The 23286-nt window shown below is 40.5% G+C and overlaps 2 protein-coding genes across 2 annotated transcripts in view; one reads left to right on the forward strand and one right to left on the reverse strand.

Annotated features, from left to right (window-relative positions):
* Positions 1–7231, forward strand: part of RNF17 (ring finger protein 17) — a 42551-nt gene extending 35320 nt beyond the window's left edge. Inside the window, exons 31-38 of the mRNA XM_065730350.1 lie at positions 480–605; positions 706–747; positions 3114–3224; positions 4334–4490; positions 5217–5352; positions 6147–6336; positions 6710–6811; positions 7191–7231. Coding sequence (XP_065586422.1) covers positions 480–605; positions 706–747; positions 3114–3224; positions 4334–4490; positions 5217–5352; positions 6147–6336; positions 6710–6808 — 861 coding nt within the window. The 3' untranslated portion in view covers positions 6809–6811; positions 7191–7231. The remainder of the gene's footprint in view (positions 1–479; positions 606–705; positions 748–3113; positions 3225–4333; positions 4491–5216; positions 5353–6146; positions 6337–6709; positions 6812–7190) is intronic.
* A 1811-nt stretch (positions 7232–9042) lies between these two features.
* On the reverse strand, positions 9043–22463 carry CENPJ (centromere protein J). Its single transcript, XM_065730082.1, has 15 exons — positions 22024–22463; positions 20625–20748; positions 19879–20011; positions 18217–18322; positions 16259–17867; positions 14800–14932; positions 13225–13390; positions 12022–12264; positions 11198–11297; positions 10737–10831; positions 10523–10621; positions 10279–10419; positions 10095–10179; positions 9874–9994; positions 9043–9325 (listed from the first exon to the last, which is right to left on the reverse strand). Exons 1-15 carry the CDS (start codon positions 22456–22458, stop codon positions 9133–9135), a joined length of 3783 nt encoding a protein of 1260 aa, XP_065586154.1. The 5' UTR covers positions 22459–22463; the 3' UTR covers positions 9043–9132.
* Positions 22464–23286: the final 823 nt, after the last annotated feature.

Here is a 23286-nt window from a genome sequence, read left to right on the forward strand (position 1 = left end):
CCAATAAATACATCCCTTAGTGGTGTAAATGATTTAATGATGTTTGTCGTCTGTTGTCATTCTGACATGGTAAATTCTTCAAAATCCAGCTTCTGAGTGATGGAAATTTGGCATAGTTAAGCATGGGCATTTCTAAATTAATATATTTAGCATTATAAAGAAAAAAATATAAATACTGTCTGAAAAACCTGAAATTTCAGATAACCCCTGGAATGAATTGTGAAAGGAAGGAAATTACTACTGAATGAGGAGTATAAGGTTTCAGTGTTACACTGAAATCAGTGCTACCATTCCAGATGGAGATTCAGTCATATTCCAGTTTGAGTCATAATTGGTGTTAAGCTGTCCTTTCTGGGGTTGTCTTTGAATGAATGTGCATGGTGTCGTTAGGAGCAACAGGTTAGAATTTCCTGGCAGCTATTTCTAAACCCTGACCCCTGCTATTACTGCTGTAATCTTACCCTGCCTCTTGTAACTAGGAGCTCCCAGATAACCCCTGGGGAAAACTGTCCATCAGCCTGTATTTGGGTGGAATGTCACTTGCTTCCTTCATGGCAGACCAGAAGTACTGTGTTGTTGATGACTGCCAGGAGGTAACAAAGCAGGTGAGGTTTTTGTCTCTTGCTGTTAGTGGAAGGAATACAGTTACTTATTGTGAATGTTGATGATTTTGTTATTTTCATATACTTTTATACAGTTCTGCAGTCAGACCAAATACAGCAGCTCCTGAGCATAACAAATGGAGATGTGATATGCTGCTAAAATTGTATGGGATAGTGAATGGCCAAAAGTTTGTTCTTGAACCCAGTACTGAAAATGAATTTTTAGTCTATTTCTATTGCTATTCAGTTGTTATGTTCCTTTAAAACTTCAGAAAGGATAGGAATAGGATAATACTCCTGTCCCTTTGAAGGGATTAGTTAAATCCTAGAAAAGCATCTAAACACAAATTCCTGGAAAGGTTGTAGTCCCATGTAAGATATTGAGAGTTGGGTGTTCCAGGTCAGATTTTTCTTAACTTCACTTAGATCACTAACTTCACCTGGATAGGGCCTGTCTTCAGATGGGAGGAGATTGACATGGAAAGTGTTCTCCTCCATCCCCCAACTCCTTGTCGCTGTTGCTGTTCACTTCTTTCCATCTTACTGTCCCAAGGCAATGATGCTGGCTTTGGAGGAGGAGGGAAAATTGATCGGAGATTGAGTGCTCTCATTTTATTCTGGGAGCAAGAGTTTGCTATGTCACCAGTGAGGTAAATCAAGTGAAGGCTTTCCACATAAACCCAACAATCTTTAGAGCTAATTAGATTGTCCTTTTCAAGTCCTAATGATTTAATTCAGGTGATAACAACTTGCATGTAAATCACATCCTATTTATTTTCCATATATTCTTATGTGTCTACAATGAATTTTATGAACTGCTTAAGGAGGTAAAATGCAAAGAGTAGTTGAAGGATAACTATTTTTCTTTCCTAAGTGAGTGTCTGCTTCAGAAAATAATTCTGCAATGTAATGTATTCTGCTGTCAGTCTCTGCTTATGCAAGTCTCAGAATGCATGATGCACTTCGGAGGATGCCTGTTTCTGTGAGGGCTGAGAAGGCATGGAAAACATCAGTCTTAGTGTTTTCATGTTAGCACATGAGACACAACTGTCACTGAACTAAATATGGATCTTGAGATTGTACTTTTAAAATGAAAGTGGAAAACAAAATTTCAAAAGGAAGCTGTGAGCAAGAAACAGAATTGAGAGAGCCTGGAGTACTTTCTTCAAGCAGGTACTTTTCAGGAGTGAGTGGTTCAGAACAGCTCGTAGGAGAGTGAGTGTTGGAAGTGTGCCATCTCCTGAGGCAGAAAGGAGCAAGGCATCCAGAGCTCAGGCTGGTTCCAGAAGCTGTTTGGAGTAACAGGTGAATGAAGCTTGCAGCTCTGGGTTTGTCTGTAGAGGCTGAGCAGCCATCCTCACAAGGCTGGTGATAGACCACCGTGACTGAAGCATCCTGTTAGTACATAAAGCATACCCACTGTAAGCTGTACTATTTTGTAGTGTTTTGTTTTCGTTGTTTCTTATCTGTGGTCTTTGCTAAGTGCTGTGATAGGCACTGTGCTGTATTGCTGTGCTCTGATTCTGTTACTAATGGCAGTAAGCTGATTTCTGCAGAGTTCACTATGCCCGTGTCTTGGTGCAGTGTATTCTTTTCTCTAGACTTTTCTCTAAAGCTGCAGAGATTGACTTTAGGTAGGACTACAAACTTTGTTACCACAGGATGGTCCTGGCTTAGTCATTAGCCAGAAAATCTCCTTGTAAGCAGCAGAGGAGTGCACCCCAAGTGTGCTGGGAAAGCTCACAGCACATATATACATGTGCCACTGTGGGGGCTGCAGGTTTTGCTTGTGTATCACTGTAAGAACCATGCTGCTAGGTGCTGCCTTGTGCTCGTGTATTCAGACATGGGACTGTGATCTTGCTACATTCAACAGACAAGCTTGGTTTTTAATGTGTTTGTTCTGAGCTCATGCTTAGACTAGACTTTTAGAAGTGCTGGGTTGTTTTTTTTTAATTTAAGAAGCAAACTATACATAAACTAATCATCCATTTGAAACAAATCAGAGTTTGCTCGTTCTGTTCCATCTCAATCCGCTCCTGGCAATGACAGGTTGCTTTTTATCTTGTGGTTGGTTTGGGGGTTGGTTTGTTTTTGTTGTTTTTGGAGGCACAAGAGGGGGAAAGTCTGAGCCGTTTAGGTCAGAAGGAGAGATGAGCTCCAAACTGCAGTTGACGTGGTAGTTGCACTCAGTATACTGGTTGTAAGAAAAGACTTCTCATTTATAAACAGTGAATCTAGGTGTTCGAGGACATCCTGGTATGGCTGAGGTTGGCAGGGACCTCTGGGTCCATGTGGCCCATGCTCTGTTCCAGCAGGAAACAAGCTTAAATAGGTATAATCAGGTTGCCTGTCACAGTGTTCTTGATTTTTATATGTTTATTAACAGTGCATTGTTTACATTATTAGAATGTTATTATTACAGTAGTATTTGAACCAGGAGTGATATAGGTGCCAGTTTGCATTTTTGTTACGAGATACCATGCTTGACTGAAGTTTGTCTTGGTCTAGATGCTGGTTGAAGGACATACTCCTATTTTGCTTTCTTACAAATTGCCACCACTACCTGCTCAAGGAGATATCTTCCCTGTCAGAGTAAGCCATTTTGTGACCCCTAAGAAGGTACGTTTCATGAACACCTCACGTACATTGCAGACTGGAAACACTGCAGTCTCATTATGCTGGTGAAGAAGATATGAAAGCTTACGGTGTCAGAAAATGCCCAAAGAATGTTGCAAAATGCTTCTTTTTTTATTGATCCAGGTGGCCAACTAGTTCAGCTATCTGAATGAAGTCTTACTTGAAATACTCAGAGGAGGCCAGGCATACAGAGAAATAAATATTGCCTGTTGACCTGGGGGGGAGGGGAAAAAAAAGGTATTTTAGGAAATAGAAGGCTGTAGTGTGGTACATAGTAACCCTGTATAATAAGAAACTAGGTCATTGGATTTCAGTTTCAGCAAACACTAAGGATTTTTCACTGTGAACTCTTCCCTTGGTCAGTGATTTTCATGTGAGCCGTGCAGCTGCTGTCTCTATTCTCCATGGCAAAAGGCTGAATATTGGTTGATTAAGTAAAAGATGTCTGTGTGGGCTTCAGATGCTGGATGAAATACAAAACCAGGAAGCAGTGAGAAGCTGACTGTGCTACAAAATCTAATGTTTTCTGAGTGTGTTGATTTATGTACAAGGACTTGTGTACATCGTTTTGATAAACTAAAAGAGCAAGGTTTACATTCTTGAAGTGAATCAGCATTATGATTTGATGGGAATTCACCACACTCATTTACTTAAACGTATGCATCTTCACCAAAACCGAGTATTTGACGTAGACAGTTGGTTGGACTGAATGCAGGATGAAAGCATCTGGGGTTTTTCTTCAATTATCTGTTCTGCTTCCACCATTATGAGAGAAATACTGAGTATTTTTTTGTTCATTTTGTGCAAATTATTTGAACTCTTGCTTTTGTTCATGGTATATAATCATAAACACTGCACTGTGTTCCAGACTCATTTCTTTAAGTACCATTGCAGGATGGAGTTGTAGCTTGACTGTATATTTGACAAATTAGAAAATGAATTTTCTTCGTGGCTCAAAAATGCTAATGACTTATTATTAAGACTATCTGTGGAATATCATAATATTCTGAGATGCCTCATATATGTGAAGGTTAAAGGATGTGTGAAGGTTAGAAGGAGCCTGTGAAGTTTGAGAGCCTTTTCTCAAACAGGTCTACATCTGCCTTACTCCTTCTGAGACCCTTACCAAGCAGTCTGCCACAGAGCGAGCTGCCAGCTGTATCTCAGAGGTGAACAGCCTTGATGAAGCCCTGAAATGGTGCAATAAATACGTGGATACTCTTCCTCTTCTAACAGACTTCAGAACAGGTATCTCAGTGTGTTTATTTCCTGCTCCTTGTTCCACGTGGATGTACAGGAACCTGAAATGATTTTCAAATAATAGAAATAATTCTACTCAGAGTGTCTTTTATTTTTAAAATAAAAGTCTTTCAGAGTGTATAACTGCCTGATGATTATGTGATACACTAAATGGAGACTTCTGTGTCAGACTTCTCCAGTGGAAAATGATGGAAGGAACTCAAAGTTCTATTGCCCATTGAAGAGAGTTTGATTGAAGAGAGTTTAGATTTCATGTGACAGTAATAAAGCACTTCACCAAAGCTGTAACTGTGAAAGTCTGTCAAATACTCAAAAGAAATGAGATATTTATAAAAGATGATGTGGCCAAGAGTTGAATATTGAGTAGAGTCACTTCAATTCTGGACATCTCGGTTTAGGCAAAAGATGGACTTTGTGAAGAAACTAGTTAGTGCTAGCACTGGGTTTTTCCAACTAGTTAAATTCTGGTTGGGATTTTATGCTGTATCTGCCTTGTATGTTCCAGACTCTGATTCATGTTCCATCTTCAACAGAAAAGACAAAGTTGTAAAGCTCCAGTATTAAGCAGTTTGAATCTCTCTCCTTCTGGTAAAGAAACTGGACTATAATTGCATGCTGGTGATAGTGAATTAGAGTTCAGAGGGAACTGGAAGATGCACAGAAGAAAATAATCACATGAGAAGAAAATGGTAGTTCTTTGTGTTGTTTTTCCAGAAATGCCTTGCCTTGTAGAATATGAAGATGGATTATGGTATAGAGCAAAACTGCTCTCTGTTGAAGAAACAGACCCTGTTAAGATCCTGATACAGTTTGTTGACTACGGCAGTTTTTCAGTTGTCCCAACAAGCAAGTAAGTACACATGCATTTGTTGTTTTCTTACATAATGTACGTGTGTATGTACGCATACCCAAGTGCCCATTTTTACAGGTGCTCTTTAGATACGTAAGTAATGGTTTATTGCTAGATCCCTCTTCTGACTGCTGAGCCAGTCCAGGAACAGCTTCTCAAGCACCAGTGCCATGCACTGGTGACACTCAGCCGACACAAACAGTCATGACTATTTAGGTTCCTTTGTGGAAAAAAATATGGATTTGAACAGCTGTCTTGCTTCTTAGGCTAGCAAGATCTTGAGGAGAGACTTCCTGCTCAGCTTCCCCATTCCTTTCTTTCTGGGAGAAAGACTGAGATGAATGGGGAGATGATGGTAATATAAAACTCAAGTACTCTATCAGGTATTCTGACTAGGGCACTTGAGAGTGAAGCACAGAAATCCACATACCATGGAGGACACATCATGTCTCTTGGTTACCTCAGATGAGTTGTTCTTCCACTCCTTACTCAGGTCTGCATTGGGTGCCTCAGCCTCCCCTCAGCTGCAGTAACTGGAGCCAGTGTGCTCAGCTTCTGTGTTCAGAGGGCTGTGTATGGAACTGGCCCTGCTTCTTGGTAGTTGCCATGCTGACCTTTGAGGGCCTCCAGATGGAGGAGTGTGGTGTGACACCAGCAGGTTACTGTAAAGCAGAGCCCTGGTCCCAGCCCCCACACCTTAAATCCTTTGCGTGAACCACTGAGCTGTCTTTCTGTCCCTAATGGTTTTGATTGACAGGTAGGTTATAGCTAACATTTTTCTTTCTGTGTTGAAGATTGCGTCAAATACCTCCTCATGTGCTGAAGTACCCTGTTCAGGCAGTGCATGCCACGTTGGCTGGCTTTAAACCTTCGTTATGTGATACGAATGTAGAAAGAATTCCTTATTGTCCAGAGTGGAGCGTGGAAGCACTGTGGGCTATGATGGACTCCACGGAAGGAAAACAGCTCTCTGCTTCCATACTTGTGAGAAACATTTTTTGTTTTTCTCTTCATGCTTGCTCAGCCTGAAATTCTTCCTAGCAGTCTCAGTATAATTTAATTATTTAAAATTGTGCCCTCATTATTTAAAATTGTGAACCATTTACAATGGAGGAACTGGTGCTGATGAGAGAAAATAATGTGGCCCTTTCCTTTTCGTTGCAATCAAGAAGCTTTTGAGCATGCCTTTTCTTTAGAAAGCAGTTTCCTTTACTTAAAAACAGAAATACCTTGTTCAGTCTGTGCCCACGTGGGACTGTGAACAGAGTTGGTGAAGTTGTCATTACTGTTGGTTAGCTTGTGAATGTGAAGGCCTTGCTGTCACACCACTGAAACATGTCAACTTCTGATTTTTCAGTCTTTTTCACCAGAGATCACAATTTTCCTGTACAGCAATGAACAAAACCTAGTTCACATGAAACTGATAGAAATGGGACTTGCAGATCTGGATGAATGAAATGTAAGTACAGTGAATAAGAAGTACAAATTCACACCATCGTGATGGTCATTACTTCAAAAGCTTTAAGCCAAGGTCTAAATTGCTATCTGATGTTAATTGACCACAAGCAAATTATGTGTATTTAAAAAAAAAAGTTCTCCCCACTTAAATTTCTCTAACAAAATAAAAGCTGTTTAAAAGTGGGAATTATTTAGATATTACTGAAGCCCACATTATAGCTTTAAGAAACAATGAAAACATGAAACACGAAAGTGTTAGTCTCACTTAGGATGAGCACTTCTGCTGCTCTCTGGAGAAGGCAACCTGCAGATGAGCAGCAGTATACACTCCCAAGTGATTTTAATGAATTATTTTTCTTACTATTTTTCTTCATTTTCAGCATTTGTTCTCATGTCCCGTGGCAGGGACTCTCAGACTGAGATCTGTGATTATGTGATTGTCCATCCAGTCAAACATGAGACAATTGAAGGGAAGCTTTACAGTATGTGTTGCCTGCAGAGACTACTGAAGGACTGCCTCGTTTGGTTTTTGGGGAGTTGGTTGATTTTTTTTTTTTTCTGTTTTTAACCAACTCAACGTTAAGTAGTTCTTTTTCCTTCCATTTAACAAGCACTCATCTCTGTTTTCTCTACAGTTCTGAATCTTGAATTAAGTGAACTTAATGAAAATCGCTTTTGATTTTAAAGCCCTGGGTGGTGTTCTGTCAACTGTTTTCCTGAAGTTAGGTAGAATGAACGTGAAGCAGTAAAGAAATACAGAACTAATGTGGGCACAACTGTTCTCCTGATAATAGGTGAAGGGACAGTGATGCTGTGCTGTAACTCATTCATAGTGCAGGCATATTTGATGGCAGTGCTCCAGAACTGGAGTTTGGAATTGAGAATGAATAGGTGGGAGAGGGGGATGTTACTGCTGCTGTTGTGAAACATTTGCATTGTTGTGTTTTGGTTTCACTATGGGATGTTCTGTGTTGTTGCCTCTTCCTACCCCTTTATCTGCAGCATACAGTTGGAAGTGTTAGAATAAAGAGGAGTTTGCTCAGCATGCATCTGAAAGACTGTTTCTCCTCTTCTATATAGAAGCATTCAGATCTTATTAATATAGTATGCACACCTATATACCCATGATGTTCAGGGCTTAACTCAGAGTTTTGTTTATTAAATTACTGAGGAAAAACAGAAATCAGTGAAACAAAATAGGGATCTTGAAATCTTAGGCTCGCACCTTCTCCATGTTTTCTTTTAACAAAATGGAATTATTTTGCTTTCTCAGAACTCTCCCAAACCCACTCCCTCACAAATACCTGCATAGCAAAACACACTTTCCTCACATCCACACATGCATAAAACTTAATGGTAGAGATCACAGCCAAATCTTGCTCACTGGTACACAGGTGTGCTGTACATCTTATCTATTTTAATAGCAGGGAAAAGGTCGTTTCATGGTCATTGTATATATTCTGGTACTGAAATGCCCTACACGGTTTTGAAAATACCATACAAAGCTGTTTACACCTTCAGAATGTAACAGCCTTGTTTTAGGATGGCTGTTTATAATTAAGACTGCTACTTAAGCCTGCCAGAAAACACAGTGCTGCCTATGCAGGCAATCAGACAACTTCTAGTTAAGTGTAGGTCCTAGTCCAGGTTGACTTATCTCTAAAGTGCAGGCATAGTAACCATGCATTGCTTTCCCTGACGAAGAGAGAGAATGGGACAGGGGAAGCAGGCATCTGTCTATGTTCTATTGCACAGAAGGAAGTGAATTAAATGTCAGTATCTGCTACAGTAGGGGACTGCAAAAGCCACTACAGCAGTAACAGTGCTTTGCCAAGAGGTAGCAAGGGGGTTTTAAATACAAGATTGTGATGCTGTGGTAGCCAAAAGGGGAAGCTACACCCTGAGAGCAGTGCTGGGCCTGGTGTGCCCCAGGGCACAGATGGCCTTAAACTCAGGCAGTGAGCAAAACCGACACCCAGGCTGTTACCTTCTGCTATATTTAACCACAGCACAGCCTTTTATCTTAGCTTGAAAAAACCTTCTCTTGGATTTCAAAAATAAAGTCAGCTTGCAGCTGTTTGACACATTCTTCCTAGGAGCCAGGGATCTGAAAAATACCTATTAAACTGCACAACTGAATCAACGAAATCCTTCTGAGAAGTAGAAACAAGTAAATTAAAAGCAGCAGTTTTAATAACACCCAATGAAAAATTTATTTCAAAAAAACCCTATTAAATACATACGCAGCATATGTTTAAAGATAGTTCCTCTTATTTACAGGAATGTACATTATTTCTGTTGTGCTAACAGGGTCAGTGTTAACTACAACTTAGTGTCCATGAGAATATTTCCATCCTTATCCTTTACTCTTATTCTCCCAGAGATGTACTTGGTTTCTTGGTGTCCGTTTGAGTACACAGTCTTAACAGTGCCGTCCGGATACTCCCGTCTCTTGAACTGCGGTGTGTGTAGTTCTCTCTGGCCATTATTGAACTCTATAGTTTTGCTTCCATCTCTGTATTAAAGACACATACGTATAAGGGTTTTTATTAAAAAAAACGTTAAAGATTATAAACAGGCTTAAGTTAATTCTTAGAACAAACAGTAACAACAAGTCTAAAGGAAGAAGAAATCAAGAAAAAATGTTTTGTTAAATACCACCCTATCTTGTTCACACTCACATCAGAATATGCTTTTAACTTTGCACTTGAGAACATCCACCACCCATTCTCTGGTCTAAGCCTGTTGCTACAGCAGTTCAAAAGTTGAACATTTTGAGCACTGTGAGCTTTGATCTGAGACCTGGGTGAGGTACAGCTAGGTTCTCACATTCTCTAGTATTACACACAAGCCAGAAGAGTCATTCAGGTCGGTGTATTAGACAGGGGAGTTCAGTTCCCTCATCTCCTTCAAGCTACAAAAAATGTGTCAGACAGCACTTCTCCACAGTACAGTATAATCGAATATAATTTTTAACAACATATCACTGTATACTGCCTCTGTCAGTGAGCTCTTTACTACTTCCCTCCAATAGGTCAGAGTCCCTGAAAAGACAAAGCTTACCGCTGAATACGAACAATTGTGCCATCTGGAAAGATGCTTTCTTCTTGTCCATCCGTAAATAAACTTTTGATGGTTTGATCAGGGAAAGTAATTTCCTTCTTGCCATCAGGATAATGTTTTTCTAGAATGTATTTTGGGACAAGATACAACACACATGTGTGTGCATATACGCACACACAGCAGTAGTTTTTGGGGTTGGCTGGGTTGGATGATTTCTTTACCTATTTGTCCATTTGAGAATTGCAAGACCTCTAAGCCATCAGGGTACGTAGTATGTGTAGTCTTAGCATCAGCATAATAGTAAATCTGAAGGAAACAGTTCAAGTTAACACATCTAGCCAGAAATATTGTGTGTACACACACGTAACTATTCATAGAGGAATGCAGAAGAAGGAGGATACATACCACTGTTTGGTCAGGCATAATCTGCTTCACATCTCCATTAAAGAAGGTTACTGTTACAGTTTTCCCATCAGAACCCACTTTCTTCCATGTCCCATTTGGAAGAAAGATGAGGTGACAGCCATTTTTCAGAACCTTTTCGACCTAATGAACAGGTTACAGAGAGGTCAGTATTAAGCCATCATATTCAGGAACCCACTGATCTTTCACTTCAACTGTCTTGTGAAATCTTAAACTCTCATTTTACCCTTCCATCAGGATAAGCAATTTCTCTCTGTATCTCTTCACTGTCTGCATGTGCAGGTCCAGATGGTACCGACACGAGAGCTTCATCAGGAGAAGTGTCCTGAAACAACAGCAGCAATTTAAGCCTAAAAATCACATTTTGTCTTCATATGTATTTTATCTTGTGTTCCCTCCCCCCTCCCTTCAAAATCAAATCAGGATACAGGACTTAATACCATAAAAGTTTTAGAAGAATCTTCTAGTGTCTTCACCGTCTCAGACTTGCTGTTGTCCTTAGCAGGTGCTGATGCAGGTGCTCTAGGAACCTTCCCTACTCAGGTAAACGTAACTACATTAATTTGGGCAGTAATGTACAGATCAAATGTTAAAATCATATATGAGGTCAAGCTGTACAGGACACCTACATTTTTTAAATGAAGCAGAAACTGAAAGTAGTACATCTATGGAAAAAAAAAACCACATCACCAAATGTCATCTCTCTAGGGTAAGGCATTTGCCACCAACATGACCAGACGCATTTTCATTCAGAACAGTCTCATAACAGCTTTCTCCAGAATCTTGCTCTCAAGTTCATTACAGCTATTCCCTCTGTTTTGGATGGTCTTTCTTAAGCGCATGCAAAAAACCCACATTTAATTTCTATGTTGAAGAATTAATTGACTAGACAAACATATACCTTTTGCCTCTGAGTAATTTTTGCCATTTATCCTGCCACACTTCTGAGCTGGAAGAAGCAGTGATTCAGTTTCACTTTTCTGGCCTCTATTTTGCAGACACTGGAAGTAAGGAAGGAGTTAACTTATGGTTTATGTGACATTTACTCGTATCTCTTCATGCAGTTGCAGTAAAATTTGTACATCATTTGACAGGAAGTTTATTGCAAGCTTTCTTTAGAAGCTATACATTTTTGAGATTTAGTCATCAGAAGGGCTCGCGTGATGTAGCCCAAGCTGTATTTTGGAATTGTTTGTGGCCTCGGGACCAAAAACTACAGGACATTAATTTAGAGCAAGCAATCCAAAATAACAGTTGTTTTTCAAAATTAACTTCAAGCACTGGTGAACTGCCTGCTTTGCCCGGGTGATCCTTGAGGTGCAGAGGTTCTCAGATCTCACCTGTGTAATTTTTCTTCTTACAATTGCATGGTTTGAATTTTTAAGAAGCTGAATTCCTCAACAAAAGACGCTGCCCATAGTGATGCGTCCTTAGAGATCTGCAGAAACTGCTCGGACATGGTGCTGGGCACCCTGCTCTGAGTGTCCCTACCTGAGCAGGGGTTGGGACGTGTGCACCTGGAGGGCCCTTTCCACCTCAACTATTCTGTGATTCTGTGAACATTTACATTTGACAAGAAGGTGCCATTAAAAACACAGTATGTCTGGCACCATGTGTAGAACCCCAACATCAGAGAATTAAAAGTCTAGGCTGTGGCTATTAGACTGTAATTTCAACACACAGTGTTCACACAGACAAATTAAAGCACTGAGATGAGTAACTTACTACAGATTCTGTTCTTTGTAAAGTCATCCCAGAATTTTCTGCTTTCTTCTTGCTCCCGACAGCTTCTACTTTTTTCCAGGCATCTAGACGAAACCTCTCCATAACTCTAACTTCTTCTTTCAGCTCCATGTTCTCATTCACTAAAGCGTCTATTTGATCTTTCAGGCGTCGATGGGTGGTTGACCATTTTGCTTCTTTTCGTTTCAGATCTTCCTGTAACTCTGCAATCTGCTGTTTTAAAGCCTTAGAAAAATAGGGGTTTATACATATCAAAAGACAAATTATTTTCCTAGAACATTTAATAAGCAAGAAAAGATTGAAAGGGGGGAGGTTTTCTTTTGTGAGAAGAGTAGCATTAACTTCAGACTACGAGCTTGAAAATCTCAACTTCAGTCACAGGGGCTCCTGAGATCATCACATTTCCTTCTCAGCATCCTTTACTCTCCATAGATGGGCCAGCACAAACACATCTGAGGCAGAAACGTGCTATTTTTAAGACTACCCTCAAAAGGGCCCTTAACAAATCTCAGCATGGGAAAACAGGGAGGACACAGTCACACAAAATACTTGTGAATCCATCTAGCCCATTCAGCAAATGTTATTCAGTTTATTGAAGTAGCATCAAGAAATGGCATCCACATGTGAAGTGTGCTATGACTTGGCTGTATACCTGATGAATCCCAACAGCAAAGGAACAAACAAATCTTGTTTCTTTATTCCTAAGTCTTTAAATGCTGGAGATAATCACAAAACATAACTTTGAAAATCATAGATGATAACTGTGTTTACTGCAGAACAGATAAAAGCAAAATTTAAACATAGTTCTAGTTTACATTTTCATTTACCACACAAATGAAAACTTGCAATATTATATGAGCTACAGGAATTTTGTCTCAAAGTCATAGATCATTTTACCATAGTCTCACGCACTTTTTAAGCATAGAAATGTGACAAATATTTGTAAGGGTTTGTTGTTGTGGGTTTTTTTTGTTGTTTTTGGTTTTTTTTTGGTGGGGGGGGGGCTTAAGATCACCACACAACTTTGTGAAGCCTGCAACTGTTTTCTCAATTAAGCAAATCAATTGCAGTCATTCAGGCGATTGGCCTAAGTTAGAAATGTTGTGTTAGAATTAGTTCCCAATTGCCTTTAAATGAATTTCAGTTTTTCTGTGTAAATAATAATAGTAGCTGTTGTTTTCATACCTGAATTTCATCACGTTCTTTTTTATCTGGAATTGCTCTAGCTTCTGTGGTATACTTCTCAAAAACTTTACGCTCCCTTTGCAGCTTTTTCATCTCTTTTTTTCTATACTCTTCTATTTCAGCAAGTTCTTGGGCTTTCTGCTGTTGAAAGTCTGCAATTTCTTTCCTACAGGTATAAAACAAAGCTTTTGTTTTATCCTAAAACAACTACAAATCTGGAGTGAGAAAAACCAGTCTCTGTTACCCAGGAAGATTGAATTATAAGCAATATTTCATAGAATCAGTTAGGTTGGGAGACCTCAAAGATGTTCAACAGTTGTCACACAGCTAGCATTTGACGTCCAACTATTTCTAGATTTGAATCTTCAGTCACAAAAGTTATCCTAACCTAGCAAAGCTTCAGCTAAAGCCTTGTGTGGAATTGCAGCCCGGAAGGCCTCCCAGAAAGTATCTTGGGCTTCATCAAAAGAGGAGTGGCAGCAGGGAGAGGATTGTCCCCTCTGCTCTGCCCTCGTGATGCCCCATCGTATTCATCCAGGCCTGGGGCCCCCCAGCACAAGAAGGCTGTGAAGCTGTTGAAACAGGTCCAGAGGAAGGCCGTGAAGGTGATGAGAGAACTGGAGCACCTCTCCTATGAAGAAAGGCTGAGGGAGTTGGGCTTGTTCAACTTGGAGAATGCTCCAGGGAGACCTCACTGCAACCTTCCAGTATTTGAAGGGAGCCCAAGAGCAGGAAGGAGATCAACTTTACACAGTCTACTAGTGATAGGACAAGGGTGAATAGCTTTAAACTAAAAGAGCATAAATTTAGGCTAAATGTTAGGAAGAAATTGTTTACTCAGAGGTGGTGAGGCACTGAAACAGGCTGCCCAGAGAAGCTGTGGATGCCCCACCCCAGAGGTGTTCAAAGCCAGGTTGGAACTGGATGATCTTAGAGGTCCCTTCCAACCTAAGCCATTCTATGATTCTAGATTCTACAAAAGCTTGCCAATATTTCTCAAAGCAATGCAACACCATTCCCCTCAAAAGCAGCGTGTAAATAAAACACTGACCAATAGCAGATCACAAATTTAACATTGGAAACAGCATCATGTTGTTGGATAAACAAAACAAAATTGACTTTGGCAGAAAAAGGTATGCAACAGAATAATTCTCCGTAGAATTACTCTGCCGTATTTACTGCTTTTTCCCTAGATGAAATGAATAATAACACTCAATTTATACATCCATTCCAAATGGAGAGCATTTATCATGTTGGTATGAAATCTATCTTGTGAGACCAGCCTAGAACTGCGTTACTGCTAAAAAAAGTATGCATGAGAAAATTCTCCACCAGGAGTGCTTAATACTATTCCTAGATTGGCAATCTGTTCATGAGTCATGACAGTTTAATATTCACATACAGAAGCAACCAGTTGCTTGACTCGTGTCCACTGTTACTAAAAAAAACCATCAATTATTTACCTATAACCTATAAACCTTGGTTTAACAGTACCCAGGTAAGAACTGCACAGTGTGGTAGCCTGGAGCATACCATATTACTGAATGTACCAAATTGTTTTCAGTTAAAGATTACCTGATACTTGCCAAGGCATGCTCTCTTTCTTCACGAAGTTTAGTTAGAGCTGTGTTTTCAGCTCTGAATCGCTCAATTTCTGTTTCCAGTTCAATGAGTTTCTCTCTCAGTATCTGGGATGGAACAGTGGCCCCTGCCAAAGAACAACCAGATTCAAGTTGTCTAAGAGGCATCCATTAGACTGAAGTAAACAACTGTAACGCAGTAATTAAAAAAAAAAAAACTATACTATTTTATATATAGATAGGAGTAGCATTGCAAGAAGATTCTAGTACTGAAGCGACATTTTGAAGTACCCTGCACTATATACTCAAGTTCCTCATACACTGAGTATAGCTATAACATTTGTAGATCTAAACATATACCAGAAATTGGAGTGTGGAGGACCTGTAAAGAAATGAAATGAAGGTATGATAAGGGCAAAGCATCAAAGAAGAAAGTTAAGTTTTTCCATGTTTACTCACAATACATTCTGCCCAAGACCGTCACTGACCTGAAATACATTGTAGAGGCCCAAAGTATTTCTGGACCTCTCTGCCATTCCAGTTTCCTGTTCAGCCACTGCTTAACACTCCTAAGGCTTTCACAGTCTGCTTCTTGAGCAGGCAAAAGAGCAGCCTAAGTACTGATGCTGTGGTACAGTTAGTTGCTTCATTCACTCTTAAAAGCTGCTAGCCATTACTTCCAGCAACAAGACCTAGCAGATGTCTTTCAAGAACCCAACAAAACAGTTCTCCATAAAACACTAAAGCTACCACTTCTGCTTCATATGAACTTCTCAAAAAACAGAAAAAAACTCCTAAACGTTCATTGGTGCAGAGTTTAAAACTGATGCCTCACCGCCTTACAGAGAAGACTAGATTTGAGGAAACATTTTTTCTCTGAGAGAGTGGTCAGGCACTGGAATGGCCTGCCTAGGGAGGTGGTTGAGGCACCATCCCTAGCGCTGTTCAAGAAGCATTTAGATGAGGTGCTAAGGGATTTGATTTAGTAGTTCAGTGGGTAGGGATGGTAATAGGAGGATGGTTGGACTAGATGACCTTGTAGGTCCTTTCCAACCTAACAATCTAACCAAGGAGTGCATGGCATTACCCAAATGTGGGGTGGATGCACTGACTGGAAAGGGAGGCACTGCTTCATTTTCAGCATGCTTTTGCCTCTTTGCTTGAGATTTGTAAACAGTGGTCAAGCACCTTCAGATTAAGTTAGTTGAATGAAAAGATGAGACAGAAAACTAGCCTTCAGGGTGAAAATAAATAGAAGTTTTCACTGAACTTATTCATTCTGCAAGCTGTGTAGTGACTGGATCTGGGACCAGACTCAACCAGGAGAAGAGATGAAGGGTGTCATTCCCTACAGCAGAAGTCTGTACCTTTTGGTGTAACGTCAAGTTGCAGCTTAAGCCTTAAAGGAAAGACTTGTATTTTCTTCAGCATTCCCTACCAGTTGCTGTTCTCACCTCCTGCCTCCTGTTCCACTTTCGATTTGATTTCATGCTCTGGATGACAGCCTGTCTTCTGTTTTGGTTTTAGTGAGGGAAACAACTTCATCATCAGGTGTGATGGAGGTCCATTTGAATTGCTGTCTACTGCAGACTGTTTGGACAGTTCTTCTCCCCTCCTTGAGGCAACTTTTCTCTTTATTGCTTTATCTGGGAAAGGTCTATCATTCTTACTGAAACAGTCAGTCTGTAAGGGCATTTTAGTATACTCTTCAGGTAAATCATCATGAATGTAATTTTCATCAAGATCACTCCATGTTCTCTCATCATCAAACTCAAACTTATTCCTGCTTGCACAGGACATGCCTCTTTGGTGGTCTGAAGCTTTTCTAACCTTTTGGTTTGACTGTGCACTACTATCTTGGTCTGACAAGCCAAGGTTGGCACTTTCATTTTTGCTTTCTTTGCCAATATCTGCAGCAGAACTTCCATAATCCAACAATTCTGAATCACTATGGCTCATAAAGGATGTATTAACATCTTCATTTTCATATTTTAACATGGTCTCAAATTCTTCCTCAGAATCTGTAGTAGTATCACCATTTTCTCCATCTTTGTCTTCATTTACAAACCATTGAGTACTTCTTAAAGCAGGAGCTGCTGTCACAGAAGGAGCTGAAAACATTACACTATCTGCTGTATTCAGTGGATCCTTCAGTCTAGAAGCTGTTTCTGAATTTGAGACCATATGATTAACTGCTTTATCATTTTTATTTCCCACTGTTAAACATTCTGCCTTTTTCTTATTAATGAGTTTAACTGCAAGTTCCTCTACTTGCTGCTGTTTTGCCTTGATAGGGGTAGAGGACATTCTGCGTCCTTGTGAAATTTGCTGGTCTTGATCTAAGATCCTCTGCACAAATGAAGAATTACTTGAGAAAGATATTTCATCTGCAGCCTGTTCTAGAAACAAAAATTCATCTAATTCCAGATTCTCTTTTTCCTTTTCTTTTTCCCAATTTTCCAACTTACTCTGAAATGAGACTTCAAAAGACAGTTCTGAATACTTTACAGGGTGACTCACAGAACAGTTAGAATTAGAAAAGGCATTGGCTGTCTCACAAGAAAACTGAGGCTTTTCTGTGTCAGGTAATTTGTTTTTTATTTTGCTGCCAGCTTTAGACGTAGTAAATTCCACTACAGTCTCTTTATGTTCTATTTTATTGTTGATTTCTGATGAGAAAGAAACTTTACTCTGTCCATCAAGATTTTTTCCTGGCTGCATTCTTGTTTCTAGAGGCAAGGAATTTTTTCCATTGTGATTCCTGAGTACCAGAGTCTTCTGAATAGGACCACATTTTGCTCTGTCAGGCTGGTTTAATCTTTTACATGGTGTAAGAGTGCTCCCAGAAACCAGTTCTTGGCCAGAAAGCAAACTTTTCTTTTGCATTTGTGATCTGTCCACTCTAACATTTCTGTCATCCAAAGCCCCCTGTTGAGGTTTCAGAATGTTTTCCCCAGATTTTGTTATCTTCGATTTGGCGTTAGTGAACCTAGTTAAGCCTTCTCCTCTTTTTAGGAAGGGCCGTTTGATCACTCCTTTTGGAATGGTTGATCCATTTGTGTCCTGAAAGGGGATAAGGAAAAATTAACATACACACAACATTAAAATAATATCCCTCATGCAGTGTTAAGTTGTTGAGGTTTTGAGTATGGTTGTTTTGTTTGTTTTCAAAATAAACCCCACATATTAATAGGGATTTATGTAGTATATTTACTTCTACTGTATTTCTAAAAGTGTCTTAAATAAATGAAATGGCTGGGGCTTATTGTTTTATTTTGAAGATGAATTGTTAAGATGTGAAAATTGCAGCGTTAGCTTTTGATGCCAGAACCTGTCATGCGAGTTTTTAAAGTACCACATAACATCATGGTACTATATATAAACAAAAGTTTTAAAAGAATAAATAGAAAACCTGTAACTTCTGCTTTTGCTTCAGACGCTGCTCTTCTATCTGCATCTGTTCTTCCACAAACTCTTCAAATGTCTGTTTCTTCTCTTGAAGTGCAGCTTTAATAGGTCTAGTGCAATTTAAAAGAATTAACAATTACACTTCGGTAGAATTTAACTGTGTTTAGCATCGCTGCTATTTAAAGACCTAAGATACAATTCATAAATGATGACAAATTATGAAGTACTTTAGTCACGGAGTGGTAATAGTTGATTATCTTTTGATAAAGTTATCAAATCCTTGCTATAGAATCATAGGGGTTGGAAGGGACCTGTAGAGATCATCGAGTCCAACCCCCCTGCCAAAGCAGGTTCCCTACACCAGGTATATTTATATATATAATTCATACACAGCTAAAAAAAAAAAACAGCATATGCTAGTTTTGCTATTTCATCTTTCACTGCTTTTCTTGATGACCCATTCTTCTGCCCAAGCCATCAAACTCAGATTTTAGTCATACTTATCATTTCTGAGGTGTATCTCCTCCACACTGATTCAAGGAAACGCTACTGTGACCCAGTATGCATACTGGGTCTGGCTAGGATGGAGTAAACTTTCTTCATAGCAGTCCATACAGTGCTGCTTCAGATTTGTGACCACAACAGCATCATTAACATCCAGTGGTACTGCACTGTTGTTGAATACTGCTTGCAGAACATCAAAGTTTTCTGTTGTTTCTCATGCTGCCCGCTCCGTTCCCCTCAGCAAATAGGCTGGGAGTGGGCAAGGGAGAGAGGACAGAGCCAGAAGAGCTGACCCAAAGTGACCAAGAGGACATTCCATGCCATGCAGCATCGTGTTCACCACTGAGAACTGTGGACTTTGTTCTCTAAAACTTCCTGTTAATCAGGGACCAACTGCGCACCAGCGTGCTTGTGGGAAATGAAGAGTAGCTGCCTTCACAACGCTGGAGTCTCTTTCCCTTCTTTCTTCACTTGTTAAACTGTCTTTATCTCAACTCACAACTCTCATTTTTGCTCTTCTCATTCACCTCCATTGAATTCTGAGGCAGGGTGACCAAGCAGCTGCCTGGGGTCGACCCATTACCACCTGGAACAAGTATTCCTTGTTATGACCAGGCAGACAAGGCAGAGCTTCTAAACAAGGCCAACCACAACTTTTATTCCATCAACACCATTAAAAAAAAAAAAAAAAAAAAAACCAACAACTTCTAACGTGTGAGAAACCTTCTCCAACAAGCACTATCATTTCTTAGCCACACATTATCTTTAAACAAACATAACACCTGGTAAAAAACTAAAAAGTTGTGGCCTCACACTCCTCCACATCACTACTTTTGCTGTGTAACAGCAAAGAGGAGACTGTAATAAATCAGACTGAGTACAGTAATTCTAACTGCTAACATACTAAGCCTATAGCAAAGTGTGCTTCTACACTGTCATTACCCCACTTTGCATACACTTCTTCAGCCAGCACAGCACATCTGTCACCATCTCAAGCCACAGCCTCTCTTATTACTGGTCTCCACTGTACTAACAAAACGTAATTTTTGGCTGAGAAAGCTATACAAATAGGGAATATGAGAATCTTAATTGGGACTCAGAACTCAGACAAACTTGTTGTATATGTTACTTACACTTTTTATCAGGACACATTCTGAATTACCTTTCCTCTGCATTAGTCACCCATAGCTGTTTTCCTCTATTTTCAGAGAGATCCGCACAAAAAGGATCCATGTGTGGATCTTCAGACTCTCTTAAGTTTTCCATCTTCTGTTCTGGACACCACGTGCTTTTCCCTATGAAATAAAAATATAGGTTTGGGTTTTTTTTCCCCCAAAAGCATGCAAACAAACAATCAGCTTTCAGGTGGGACTGTTATTACCTGCTATAGAAGAAAGCACTCATCTCTGAGGGCTTTCTCCAGTCCAGGACTGCCCTCTCCCTTTGCACAAACTAAATTGGACAGGAACATTGATCCAGGTTACAAGTGTTTGTTTCTCAGAACAGACGAGCTCCCCAGTTTTGTTGAGTTCACCACATGAACACACATGCTGTGTGAGCATAAACAGGGAGGTACCACTTCATATGGATACAGTGATAAGCAATCAGAAGTATTGTGGGAAACAGGTAACCAGAGAGGAATGCAACTGCTTATTTTACACTTCTATATTTACAATATATTGTTCAAAACAAAGGCTCCCATCATTAACTTATGTTTAAACTTGTCATAAGGACAATATTCCTTCCACAGCAGCACTCAGTCATCGGTCATTAAAACAGTGCATTTATCTTTGATTAATGAAGTAGTCTTAAGATGAACACTGAATATGCTTTCTAACTTACACCAGAAAAATAGGTCACGTTCTTCTGTTTAATAAAGTATGTCCTATGCTTTATTTCTCAACTTACCCAGACCTGCTGTCTGACTAGATACCATGCTAAGTAGCTTCTGCTGTTCTTCCATTAACTTTTGAAGTTGCTCCACCTGTTGTTTCTTCATCTGTTCCTGTTTCTGTTGTTGCAATTCCTTCAGCTTTTCAAGCAAAAACAAAATAGGTAGGTATATGTAAAATGCACCAAAACATAAGCATCAAGACAACAAGTTTTAAAGATGCCCCATTACCTAACTGTAACATGAAGCGTTGCACACAAAGTGCTTTGATGAACGAAATCTCCAGTTCTTCTATGAATACACACGCTGTTTGTAGTACACCCCAATCCACTAGTTTTTAATTGACCAATCCACAAACTGCAGAAATCAGAACACTCATTTCTGCAGTTTCAGAAAAACACCGAAATTCTACTTTTTTTAAAAACATATACTACGTGGTGTTTTTACTAAAATGCAAAATAATCAGTACAGATTTAGAAAAGTTATTTATATGCAAGTTTATATAGCAGTGTTCTTTATATGTATGTATTAGTGCTCCTCATTGTAATTATCTGATATCTTGGAAATAAATATTATATATATATATATGATAATATAATAAACACATACCTATACATGCATATACATACATACACACACTACAGATATATTTCATTCTCAGTAACTTTCCAATAAAGGAGACTTAACAATTCCTCTTACATAAACTAGGTAACATCTGTTATTCAGCTGCTGTTGGGCACTACTGACATGCCCAAAAGATGTGAATAAAAGCACTCCTAACACGTAGCAGCTTAGCTGTGGAATTCTACTCAGTGGATTCACTCCTTCCTCACAGCTTTTACTTGCATGGATAGATAAATGCACTAAGTGTTCTCTGCTTCCTGCTTCTAGCAGAGTGAACAATGAGTTGAGTTCTTAATCCTCAAAAGGAGGATCTATTAAAGTCCCTCTTACCACTTTCAGCCAACAGTAAGGTCACATCTTTTGAGATGATTCTGAGAGGAAGTATGCTGGCACTCAATGTAATTTCACTTTGAACAGAAATGTGTGCCTGTGAAAACTAACTAGACTCTCAGTAACTGTATGTTACAAGGAGGACAGTTACCTTTATGTATACGTAACAGACTCAGGGCTTGCTCCTTAAGCCTGTGTTCTATATCTACTCTTTAAGCTTGAAGCCATTTTCCCTTGTTCTATCACCCTGCTAAAGAGTCTGCTCCCTTCTTTCCTGTAGCTTCCCTTTAAATACTGAAAGGCTGCTCTCAGGTCAGCCTTCTCTTCTCCAGGCTGAACAGCCCCAGCTCTCTCAGCCTGCCCTCGTAGCAGAGGTGTTCCATTCCACAGCTGCTAAAAATAAAATAAATCTTAACTTATGACTATCAAGGAATTTTAGAAATTTTTAAATGTATTTATTACCTGTTCAAGCTTCTGTAAGAGAGGATCGTTGCAATCAGACTTACTGTGACCATCCATTTCACTGTGGCCAAAGTCTGCTTTACAGCTTCCTACATTATATGCTGTTGCTGGAAAAGATGTTTCAGTGGCATCTTGCTGAAGTGCACAGGAGCTGCCACACTCAAGCAACTGCTCTTCACACAAGGAGTCCTCACTTACGGAGCGGCTGCCTGAGAGACGCTGCACTTCACCAGGGAAGGCTGCAATGCTTTCAGGTGCAGGTAACAGATTTTCTGCCTTGATTTTCAGTCCAGTAAAGCTAGGATCTAGTAAGACACCAGCACGGGAACTATTGGACATCCAACGTGCAATGAAGTTTTGTTCGTTACTCAGATCTTCAACAGTCGGCATCTCGTTAACCGTATTCCAGCGCAATCGCTGGTGTAGCATTAACATAACAACACAGCGTTAGGTAGCGCCAAAGTAGCAAGTATGGGTGCTTAGCACCTAGAAATCAAGCAGATAACTAAAAGAAAAATCTACAGTAAGAGACTCCCGGCCGCAGAAAGTTACTCTTGCAACCAGCCGGCCGCGTCCATAGAAATTAGTCACATCACAGATCCTCACAGCAACGCAACGCTGCGGAGATGCCCACGCATCCACAACTTCAGGGCCACGGTAACTCCACAAGCGCCGCACGTCCGCTTCTCCCTCCTCCTCCCACCGCCATCACGGCCCAGCAGCACTCCGAGCTCCCCACACAACTCCCGTTTCGGGCACACTCCCAGACGCTCAAAGCTTCCCCGGAACGCCGGATTCCCAAGTGCCGACACCGCCCGCCGCTCGCATTTCCAAACGCGCCGCCACGACGCAGCCTCCCGCCTCCACAGGCTGCGCGCCGCGGGGCATAACGGAACTTGTAGTCCCGAGCCGCCGCTCTCCCCGCGTGGCCGCGTGGCGATGGCTCAGCACCCGACTACAGCTCCCAAGAGGCTCAGCGGCGACAAGGCCGTTAATGCGCCGCTGCGTCGGCTCGGCCCGCCCCGCTGCGGGGGGAGGGGCCGCTGCCCGCCTTCCCGCCCTGGCGGGGCGGGTGTGAGGAGGTGACCGCGGGGCGAACCCGCAGTGTGTGTGGGGCGTGTCCCCATTGGACTGTAGGGCACTGTGCCCTTTTAATCTTTAAATAACTGCAGTAAGGGTGGAGCGGAAGGATGAGTGGGCAGAAAGCATACAGGGTCACAGAAACGCCTGGGATTCTTCATCAGCTGTGGCTCTTTCCAAACT

This window comes from Cyrtonyx montezumae, unplaced genomic scaffold (genome assembly GCF_038088225.1).
Source record: "Cyrtonyx montezumae isolate F1298 unplaced genomic scaffold, pur_monq_1.0 scaffold_12, whole genome shotgun sequence".
Lineage (NCBI taxonomy): Eukaryota > Metazoa > Chordata > Aves > Galliformes > Odontophoridae > Cyrtonyx > Cyrtonyx montezumae.